The 12154-nt window shown below is 37.1% G+C and overlaps 1 protein-coding gene across 1 annotated transcript in view; it reads left to right on the top strand.

Annotated features, from left to right (window-relative positions):
- Positions 1 to 4058, top strand: part of LOC106296463 — a 16692-nt gene extending 12634 nt beyond the window's left edge. The window contains exons 4-5 of the mRNA XM_013732596.1: positions 3664 to 3729; positions 3821 to 4058. Coding sequence (XP_013588050.1) covers positions 3664 to 3729; positions 3821 to 3853 — 99 coding nt within the window. The 3' untranslated portion in view covers positions 3854 to 4058. The remainder of the gene's footprint in view (positions 1 to 3663; positions 3730 to 3820) is intronic.
- The last annotated feature ends 8096 nt before the right edge of the window (positions 4059 to 12154 follow it).

Here is a 12154-nt window from a genome sequence, read left to right as displayed (position 1 = left end):
TCCATGAAGGTGAGCATCTCGTTTCCAGCCGTGGACTCGACTAAACGGTCGATGTTGAGAAGAGGATAACTGTCCTTTGGGCAAGCTTTATTTATGTTTGTGAAGTCGACGCAGACGCGCCACTTCCCGTTCTTCTTTTTGACGACTACTGGATTTGCTAACCACTCAGGGTAGCGCACCTCAGCAATTGAGCCAGCGCCGAGCAACCGGTCGACCTCTTCGTTTACAGCCTTTGACCTATCAGGACCGAGCTTGCATCGCTTCTGTCGGATAGGCTTGACTGTCGGATCGACGTTTAGTTCGTGAGTTGTTATGGTCGGATCGATTCCTTTCATATCTGACATGGACTACGCGAATGTGGATACATTCGCCTTGAGAAAGTTGAGAACTGACCGCTGCATATCCTCAGACAGATACGCTCCAATCCTTGCGGTCCGGCTTGGATCGGTATCGTCAATAGGTAACTCCAGAATTTCGCCTCTTGGGAGCAGGCTTTATAGGTTGGAGGAGTAACAGAGTTAACCGATAAAGACGATCGTTGGTGTTTAACTGTGGCGACTAGGAGTTCCCTAGCGGCTTTTTGATCTCCTCGCAGTGTTTTGATTTTTTCGTCCGTACCGGGGAACTTGACGCACTGGTGATAAGTAGATAGAACGGCCTGCATTGAATGTATCCAGGGGGTTCCAAGTATAGCGTGGTAAGGGGCCTTCGTTCTTACAACGGCAAACTTGACAGTTCGAGTGACTCCACATGCGCGTACCGGAAGGTGGATTGTTCCCAGTATTGTTTCGGAGGATCCGTTGAAGCTGGTTAATGTTCTGGAGGATGGTTTGATGTCGTCGAGATCGACTCCCATCTTCTGCAGGGTTCCTCGAAAAATGAGGTCGACGGAACTTCATGTATCGATGAGGACCTTGGTGACGTCGTACTCCCCAATTCCAAGAACTACAAGAAGAGGGTTGTTGTGGGGTACATGAATCCCCTCAGCGTCATCCGGCGAAAACGTTATCGGAGGGTGTTTTGGCGGCCTAGTCGGCCATCTCTGCGAAGTCGCGACCTGCCGACGGTAATCCTTGACGGAGCGAACAGAGTTGCCGCAAGGAAGAGAACCGCCCATGATGACATTTAGTTGACGTCGCGTTTGTACCTGCTTGGAGTCTAAGAAGGCGCGTAAATCGGTTGGTACGCTGCTGTCGTTTTTTGACGATGGAGTGTCGTTGCTTGACATCTTAGTTTGCTCCAAACGCCTTCGGAGGTCAGTGGGCTTCGAACGATTGAGACGGATTCGAAGATCGCATGCTCCTACATTGAGTTTTTCCCGAAGGTCGCCGTTCGAGCGTTCTTCGGGATCGGGGTCAACTCCCGAGATACGCTGTGACTTACGTGCATTCAACGTTGTTCGGAGATTATTGCGCGTGGAGCTGTTGCTATTTTCGGATTCGAACTTTCGTTTCAGAACATCTCTCAAATCTTCGAGTACAGGTGTGTCATCGTTCTCATCGTCCGACGACAAGGTTTCCTGAGAAAGTATGACCTCAATGCGTCTGCGGTTAGCTGGTTGCTCTTCGTTGGCCGAGGAGTCTGCCTCACCGTTACTCTTCGGAGCATCCTCCTCGTCATTTCGTTGTTGAGTTTCGCTATGTCGGCCTTTGCCTGTAGCTTTGCGCTGGGCTCTCCTTTCTTTATTTTTGCTCCAGCTCTTGCCGTTCTTCGGCTTAGCCTTTAGGGGTTCGAACTTGAAGTCACCACTTGCTAAGGATGAGAGGTAGTGCGCATAGAGTGACTTGCACTCCGTCGTATCGTGCCCTTTGACGTCGTGATACTTGCAATGTTTGATGAGATCGACGGTTCTGGAAGGTCCTGCCGCTTAACCTGTTGCTGTTGTAGTCTGGGTCGAGCAAACGGCGTCGACTGGTTTGTCAGACGAATCGAGCTCCCTTACCCACTTGTTCCATCCTTCTCCGCGGACTACGAGAGTTGAAACCGGCACGTTGTTATCATTGACGACATACATGTATCCGTCTTTGCGGCCGTTTTTGTCGATTGGAGCATGATGGCGCGGTTCTTGTCGCGTGTTGGCGGTTTTAGCCGCTGGAGCTTTGGGTGCGTTCATCTTGCTGAGAATGGCATTAGTATCTTCTTCCATTCGGATGAAATTGTCAGATCGCGCGATAGACGTAGTTGGGTTTTGGTATAAATCCTCTCGGAATTTAGAACGAACCCACAATGTGTTGCGCAGGGCGTCGATGGCAATACCGTCTGGAATTTCAATCTTCGAGACTACGGCTTTGAACTTCTCCATGTAGTCACGGAGGCTCTGGTTTTTGGTTTGGTTGAGGTTCCACAAGCTAGAGGCGGTAGCGCTGCGCTTGGTGAATATAATGTAAGTCTTGAGAAAAGCTGCTGACAAGTCACGGAAGCTTCCGATGGAGTTTTCCTCTAACTCGGAAAACCAGGTTAGGGCTTGCTTGTAGAGAGTTTCGACGAACAGTTGGCAGTAGCATGCGTCCCTTTCTTCGTCGGGGAGTCGTGCCCGTGCCATCGCGATGTTGAAAGCTGTCATGTGTTCCACTGGGTCTCCGCCGGGCTTGTACTCGGGTAGGCAGCGAGCTCGCGTATGGTTGCGAGATCAGAACCTACTGGGGGGTGGTTGGCGAGAAGGGTTTCATTAGGCTCCGAGTCGTCTGAGATATGATCGCCTCCGGTCGCCGTTGGGTTGGTGTTAAAGAGGCGACGGCGTATCTGCTGGGGACGGCTTGTTTGGCCATCGGGAGCTGTGAGGGCCGCGACCAAAGCAGCTAATTGGTCGTTGGTCGTCTTTTGGACTTCGTCTTGACGAGCAAGTCGAGCCATGATAGAGCTCATAAAATCTGCTGCGATGGGTGGCGCTGCTTCGGGCGTTGGGGTCGGTTCTCCGCCCGGAGCGCCGAAGGTGGCGTCGTCTTGAACCATGTAGATTTAGAACGTTACTTTAGTCAGTCCCACGGTGGGCGCCAATTGTTTGAACGGGATTCAGTTGACTAAAATGATTGAAGTCTGAGATGGGATGACTAAAGACGTTTTATTAGATTTGAAGTGAAGGGCTACAAGAGTGATAGGAAAGCGAAAGAGCAACAAGATCAAAGAGCAACAAGATCAAAGAGATCGCCTAAAAACCTTAGATCTAGCCACTCCGCCTGTTTTATGGTTCCAAAAGTCCTCTCCTTGTTGCTTCCACTTCCCTTTTTATAGGATTCTTGCCCTTGATGCCTTAATTTCGTTCCTCTTTGGGCCTTGATGCGAAAGGCCGAGTATGCGGGCCTGGACAAGGCTCCCTCCAAGCCGGGTACTTTTGGTCGGCTTATTCGACCGGCTAAAAGTACTCTATGGTCGAGCCGATAGGTTTGGCCGCCGATCCGACTTGCTGGATTAGACCCTGTTATTCGATGGGCCTTGTGGAGGGGTGTAATCCATCTCCTACAGTTTTTATACTGAAGTTATATAGTTTCGTTTAACTATTCATATTTCTATTATACCTGCCGTTATAGTTTTCCCTGTATAAACATAGCTATATTTTCCCATTTGACAGCTCTTTAGAACATGGCAGTATCTAGATGCTAAAAGACTAGTTTCTGAATCTGTCTGCTTAAATTACTGCTTTGTTGTTTGTTGTTGTAAATTCAGATGAGTATTGGAAAGAAGTGGAAGGCGCTACTTGACGTCACCGACAAGATAACTTTCACTAACCATGTAATTAACGTTCTCCTATAGAAGCCAATAATACTTTTGTTCATGTTTATCCTTTCACGTGCTTACTAAAATGTGGTCTACTTACTTGCAGGATGATTCTAGAAGAAGTCGGTTCACTGTCTGAAACGAAGACGCAAGAGGAAGATGAAAGATGCCTTTTTTCTTCCTTACTTTGTCGGTCTACTCAAATAGCTGAGACCTTTAGGGCCACTTCGGTTTGAGGTGTAACTCTACAAAAAAAAAATTTGTTTCACACAGATTTTTAATATCATGTCCAGCTATATAAATTCACTTTTTGAAAGCATCATTTTTAATATCTTTTTACCATATCTAGAAGGCTTCACAACGATATCATGAAAGAGATTATAAAGGTTTTAATAGACAATTAAAAATCTAGGAAGAGTTTGGTCTTTTTCACATACCAATTAAACCATTTTTCTTAAACCTAAGTTGTATTTTTTTTTTTTGAAACACAACCTAAGTTGTATAGTCTCTGGGAAGTATATGTAAAAGAACACACTTTGTACTTTTTGAGTATGTGATGAAATTTTGATAACTGTGGTGAGTTTATTTGTACTATAGAATACTCATTAGTCAGAGTTTAATTTTCTGATTTTTGAGCAAAGAGAATTTTGACCAGGTCATTTGACTGTTTGAGTATCTCTCGGGCAATATAAAAATTTAATCACATTCCAAAAGGAATTAACCTCAATCTCACAGCTAGAGCATGATAAGTTTATTTGTATATATTATCGATAATTTTGTTTATATATTTGATCATTTTATTAATATATATACAATGTTTTTGTTGTTACTATATAATTTCTTTCTGATTGACCGGATCAATTTTATTAAAAATTGTGAAACTAAAATATAATTAATATATCATGGGTTGATCGGATTGAAAATTAAGCAAATTATGACACAAAAACTTTATTTCTTTTTCACCCAACATATTCTTGAAAAAGTGAACGATATTGTTTCCACAGTTGAATTATTTTGACTTTTATCTTCCATATGGTTTTGAAAGGTTTTAGATCAACCATCGAATTGATACATGTTATTTTAATGTTTTTAGTCGTATGTTTAAGGAAAAAACTTACATTTTTGTTATTTAAAGTCATTTTAAAAAATTCAAAATGTAATATATGAGAGAAAAATATAACATATAAGAAAAATATAACATATAAGGTTTCCTCATTTTTGTAATTTAAAATCGTTTTAAAAATTTTAAAATATAACATATATGGTTTTCTCATTTTTGTAATTTAAAGTCATTTTAAAAAATTCAAATATAACATATAAGAAAAAATCTAATTTTTTTATTATATGGCTAATGTGATTGTTTAATTTTTTTAATAATATAAAACTAAACAAAAATGAAGAAAGATGCAAAAATTGTTATCAAATCTTTATTATTCATAATCATTAATTACTATATATATGTTAATCATATTAGGTAATTTCATAACTTTTATTTAAGTAAATAATACACTTCTTATATTTTGGGTTAATATAATGTTTCCTAGTAATTGAATTTGGACCAATATTTTTTTCAATTGATTATTAAGCTGCCACGTAAGCTAAATTGACATCTTAAGTGACACATAAGCATGTTCTCTTTTTAATTAATACAAAATTAGTAGGAGTTATTGGTTGTTGTATTTTAATGGATTTGAAAATTCGAACTAAATCTAGTGTTATTGGTTCTATGATTTTCAAATCTTTATTAAAATCATGTGTTATTGGTTTAATGATTCACAAATTTTGTATCAAATCAAGTGTTATTCAATCGTACGGATTTACTAATATATTTGATTTTATAATGGATTTGAATGAATTTGTTTGGATTTTTTAGTTAAAATACAAAGACTCAAATCCGAGGGAAAACCTCTGAATTTACATATTTTACTTGGATTTATAAATACTATATAGATTTCTAAATCAATCAAAATATATAAACCAATAACACCTATGTTACAACTTTTTAAATGATCCTCAATTAATATATAGGGGATTTTAATGGCAATGAAGATAACAAATAGAAAAGGACGATCATAAAACTAATAGGTCACATAAACTCGAAAACAAAATAAAACTCATCAATTTGTAAATATTATTAAACAATAAATTTTAAGAATATAAACATATTGCAATGAAACTATACGATAATATAGTTATGTACCTCATACAATAATCATATCATGCGCACAGCGCCGGCCGACCCTAGTTGTAAGTAAACAAGAGATATAGTTTTGATTTATGTTCTTCCAATTTAATTATATACATAATAGTTACTCAATTATTCAATATAGTTATTATTTTATAATAAGTAAATGAACACAACATAAATAATAATATATAAAAGTAATTTGTATTATAATATTTATTCCACGCTTTCATCTCACACATGGCGCGGGTTATCACCTAGTAGCTAGTAAAGTTGTAAAACATGACAATTAAAAACATAGTCACGAAAATATGATCAATATTAAGGGAAATATATTACCCGGCAAGAGTACTCCATTATCAATTGGCTTCTTAATTGTTTGGTATTCAGTGTAGTTAACATTTATCTGAATTAGATATAGATACAAATAATTAGTGCATGAATGATAGAATAAAGAATATTTGAGGCAGTATGATCAATATTAAGAGAAAAATATTAGGCGGAAAAGTATTCACTTCATTATCAATTGCATTCTCAATTGTTTGGTATTAGATTCATTTTCATTAGATATGAATGATTACTACATGAATGAAGAGCATAAGAACACACATAATAGTTAGTAAGGGATCTCAATTCATTATATAGAAAATATTTAGAAGGTAAAACTTCCTTGCGAATAATGAATTAATAATTTAAATATAATATCAAACTAAAATTCAAACATTATTAAAAGAATTTTTGTGTCTAGCCTTGAAAGGGATATATTTTTTTGGTCTTGAAAACTTTACACTAAACCCTAAAATAAACCATATAATTGTTAAAATATAAACCGTAAACAATAAATCTTAGAACATGTAACATTTACTATATCATGTATATCATGTATATATTGTATGATATGTTAAGTTGATATTGAATTCTATACCTTAAACCCTAAAAGAAATCTAAACATCTGCAGACATAAGCCCTAATCCATAAATCATAAAACATGTTGCTTTTATAATGGAATCACATAGCACATGTCACTTTTGTATATACAATAAACTTTATAATAATGTCTTCAAACCATACCGTAGGATTTCACAAAAGAGATAGGGGAGCCAAAATAAAAATTAGAGGATAACAACCAAACGAGTTTTGACTATGATAACCGGAAGATAGATTAACACAATCGATATTGAGAAAGTGGTAATAAAAACAGTTTAGGGAAGCTAATCACACATTAGTCATGTCAACAAGTTTTGAGAGGTTAATTCTAGATGTATTGATGAGTCACAGTTGACTACATCCATGACATTTTTGCTTAGTCACAATAGTGCTTTAAGCAACCAATCAAATTATAACGTTTTCATTTAAGCTGTTTTCAAGTAATAATAGTATAATCTTTATATATAAAGAAGAGAATGTTTCTCTCCTGTGAGGACACGTTGGATGACAGAGTGGAAATATGAGCTCTATGGTGTTGACACGTTAGATACAATAGTCATCGTCTTCGACTCTTCGAGATCTCTGTCAAACTTACTTCGGTTAACAAATAGTCACCTTCGTTACACAGCTCCAACATCACCCACCTCCCTCCATTATTGCGCTCTAAAATTAAGGAACTTAAAGTATTCAACTCTCTTCAACTTCTCCCCTCTCCCAAACTAGCTATATAAATCAATCATCAACGACCATGAGATTGATTCTTTACATTGGTTCGATTGGATCTCCATCTCCCGATTTTTTTAATCTATTTCTGCTAAGTTACATTGCTTGCCTCAGTTCGTTACCTCACGAGCATATGGTCGCCGCCAAATTGAAGAATACCGGAGGTTCTAGATTCCTCGAGTTCAACATTCACCGAAAGCAGAAGTTAAGATCTCCTTCATCCGAGGATGTTACAGCGACAGCGGTCTTGCCTCCAAGTTTCTATCTATGCCGTTGAAATGTAAACCTCCTCGACGATGGGAAGACATGTTTAAATGGAAAAATGAAGTTGGAACAGATCACATTATAAAGGTAACTGGATATTATATTTGGTCATTAGATGTAACAGAAAGGAGTACGTAGTAGCAAGCCCAAGTTAATAACGTTTTTGGCTTTATTGCTCGGAACATGATTACAGGTTCAAAGAATTGGAGAACATCATAATGCACTATCCTGAAATGAATCGTGGAATTAATAAAGATGGAAGGCATATATATATCGAGATCCTAGGAAAGTCATCCTGGTAAGTTATGGATATTACAACCATCGAGCGGTACTTGAAGTGTCATATACATGAATTCGAAAAGGTTCTGCGGCAGAAGCCCCATGTGTGTTCCATTGAAGCATAACGACAATACACTATGGTAAACTCCTATATATATGCACTTAATAAAGATTAGAAAACATACCAATGTTGTGTCCTTTAGGCTTTAGATAGTGTGAATACATATTGTGAGAAGATGATGGAGGGTCGTTCATCGATTATGGTCTTGATAATGTTTAGATGATTCTTGCGGCGGTTCTGTTTTCATCGATCCTTCACCTAGATTTCATGATTTGGATATGTTCTTTGGTCTCACGTTAATTGTTTATTAGTGATTAATTTGGATTCATATAAATGAAAGTCATGATTGATGGATATTTATCTGATAACGGTATAGGGGTGTCAACGTTTCGAGTGGAGCTTTCATTGGTATCTGCGAGGCTCTTGAGCTCATGGATGGTGGAAAAGAGTACCTTGGGAAGGGTGTGTCTATAAGGTGAAAAACTACGTTGTTAGTGAAAGAAGTGTTACGATTTAAAAAAAGTGTTAACAAATAATGAAAGATGAAAGATGATTCTGGCCATCTTGGTTCTTCTTTTCGTACACAGCTTGAATCCAATGGTATCCTTGCTGTGCGCAAAGCTGGGGCCATTGTCAATGGCATTCCTCTTACAAAGCCAAGGTAGGAGAGCAAAAAGGTCAACAGAGATTAGAGTATTAGACTATGGGGTAACGTTCCTCAACAACAAAGATGAGGGATAAAGGAAAACAATAAAAAATATAAATGATTACATATTTTACATGTTCCACGGTAAGATAATTTTGTAAATTTTAACAAAAAGAAAAATAGTAGAGTTGGTAAGATAAGCATAATTTTGTAAATTTTACCAAAAACAAAAAATGAAAAGAGTAGAGTTGGTAAGATAATGTTTATACGTGTCTATATTTTGACTCATGAAAGCTTTGTAAACTATTTTGGACTTGAGTCTACTTAACCAATCAAGTAGAAGAAAAGAATGAGTATGCAACAATTGCTTTTTTTATGTGGCTCTGTCTGAGAAGTAACAACAGAGGTTTTACAACAACAACAAAAATGGTAACAGCAGAGGACAATCAGAAGAGAAATACAAACATGGATGCAGAGTTGGTTCCGTAAATTTTAAGATTCTCTATATCTCTCTAAACCAGTTGGTCAACCGAGCAGTTTAACCAAGTTTTATTAAAAAAAAATTATATGCTTACCAAAGTTCTTTATGAACTTAAGCAAAAAAAAAATTGGTTTAAATACCGTAAAGATACATTATCTTTTATAGCATCAAAATCTGCATATTATGATCTCAAAGTAATTATGGTTTGAATCTACCCTTATAACTTTACATTATACCAATATATTCTAATAGATAATTAATTTCATAATAATATACTTTTATAAAACATTTATTTAACATAGTTATTCAGTAAATCAATGTTACTCAGTCCAAAAATATAGTACGCAATATATCTATTCAAAATATAATATTATGAAAATAAAACAACAAAATTTAATAATAAATAATTATATTCAAAAGGTAATCAAATAAAAATAACAGCCAATTCTACTCTAAAAACTAAAAACAATATTTGTTTAATAATCTTAGTCTGTTTGGATGGTATGGTTAATTTGATAAAATATATATATTCTTAAACAATCAATTTTGAATTGTTATGTTATTTAACTAACCTTAGAAACAAATTTTAAATTGATTTATTTTTCACATTATCTAAATCATGAATAGGTTTAAAATATATAAAAGAAAAGAAAAATATCAACATATTCAAAATATATATATACAAGAATGAAATAATTCATGATTTGTATATTAAATTTCAACTGTAATCACAAGTAATTTACTTACTTTTTCAATAAATGTATAGCAAAGATAAAAAAAGGTAAAATAAATTACATTAATGAAAAATATTTTCTTATTAATTTATCAGGTCTTTGGTTTTTAATAAAAACTAAAATAGATATTAAAGATTAACTTTATTTTTAGTTTAGAATAAATTGAAAATATTTACACATATTAAAATATAACATAATTTCAATTATTTTTCACTTGCTCGGGTTTATGCTAGTACTATATAAACGAAGAGAGTTTAAACTGTTTTTTTTTAAACCAATCTCTCTACTTTCTCTCCTCTTAAAGTGATAGTCGCCGATTCTCTTTTCCGCCACCGACATGCCGGTGTTGGAGCTTCTTTCCCCTCTCTTCTTTTCTCTTTAGCTTCTCTGTTTTCCCTAACCTTCTTCCCGATATGAAAAAGTTCTGGAACCAGTAATCATGACGGTCGGTGGCAGTTCTTGAAAGTCAGAGGCTGTCGGTAGATTTTTAAGGACGGCGAGGCGTGGAGATTGGTGGAGAACAGAGGTGTCGGCGATTAGGAGCTCGCTTGCTAGATTCGGGATTTTCTCCTCGTTCCGGTCTTTGCCTGTGACAGTGGCGGTGTGTCGGCCGTTTTGAGGTCTGATCTACTAGATCAAACGTTTTCTTTGCCTCATTGTGGGCGGATCTTCCTGCCAGTTTTTTCTTCTCTGTCTTTCCAGAGGAGTTTTTGGGTGCTTCTGCGGATTAAAGCCCATCTCCGGCTTCATCGCGAGTCTGTGATATGTAGGGTCTTGTGTTCTGATGGTTGAAGAAATCCTCTTGGTTCTGCTGGGCTCTTGTTTGGCGGGGTCGTCGTCTGGTCAAGACTCCCCCACTCCCGTTTGAGGGCGTGTGTAGGATGGCTCTGCGCAGCTCCGGTTCCGATCTTCTTGGATTGGTCTGGTTGGGTCTATCTTTGTTGGTTACTCATGTACTCTTGCTCAAGATGGTGGGAATGTCGCTTACCAGGCTCCGATTTCTTGCTAAATTGACGGAAAAAAACATCTTGCAATGTGGTGGAGTCGCGGTTCCTCTCTTGTCAATCTCCGATACACCATTCTGTGTCAACAATGTCATCTTAAGATGTGATGGATTTTCAGAGCTACTAGGGTTAGTCATAGTTTTACCGTTTGGTGTTGATTTAGTAATCAGTCAGTTTAGGACAGGTTTTCAATAGGTTGTGGGTTTATTTTTGTAACTTCTCTCTTAGTTAGATTAGTTTGTGTAGTTTAGTTATCGTAGTAGTTATTTACTGGTATCTTTGTAATCTTTTACGAAAATCAAAAATAGTAATAATATTTAACATTTTTACCAAAAAAAAACGTATTTTTATATATTTATGCATTTCTTCCAATTTTTAAGGCCTTTTATTCTTTTTGTTTTTTTGGTATAATTGTTATGAAACAGATTGTGGATGGCTCATAACCAAGAGATTATGATTTGTAATCTTTCCATTTATCTATGACGGTGTAATCTACAATATAAAGAACCTCTATGTTATGAATAAAGATGGACTTTTCCATTACTTTTATAACACGTTATCAGCACGAAACTCTAAATCCCTAAGCTAATACCCAAATCGAAAAACCCTAAAACCCTAACCCTAGACGGCGATCCTACGAACCCTAAACCCCGATCGCGTCTCTTATTCCCGCATCTGTTCCAGCTCGCGTCCCCGATCAGCTTCATCCCAAGGTGTTCATGATCCTAGCTCAGACGTTCGCGACCCGAGAGCAGCTCCAGCACGCGACCTCTTCCTCATTCGCGACAGCATCAGACGACTCCCGTCCGACGATCAAGGCGTTCCCGATCAAGCAATAAAGGACGTCCCGACCCGATAGAAGCAACTCGATCCATTCCAGCCCGCATCCCGTTCGTGTCCAGCTCGCGGCTCAACTCCTTTGGTGGTCCGATTCAACAATCATCTAAGGTTAAAAGGTAGTTCAAAACCTAAGAACCCATAATCGAACATGGCTTGATTGATAAAGAATGAAACCCTAAAACCCTAATCTTTATGAATCAAAACCATAGGGTAATAGATCAAAAATCCTAATTGAGTAAATCGAAGCTCTAAAAGTTCGAAATAATCCGTATGATAGGTTATATTGATCTGATTTG

The sequence above is a fragment of the Brassica oleracea genome, chromosome C6, assembly GCF_000695525.1.
Source record: "Brassica oleracea var. oleracea cultivar TO1000 chromosome C6, BOL, whole genome shotgun sequence".
In the NCBI taxonomy this organism is placed as follows: domain Eukaryota; kingdom Viridiplantae; phylum Streptophyta; class Magnoliopsida; order Brassicales; family Brassicaceae; genus Brassica; species Brassica oleracea.
The sequence above is the reverse complement of the archived record's forward strand: the minus strand, read 5'-3'. Positions and strand labels throughout refer to the sequence as shown.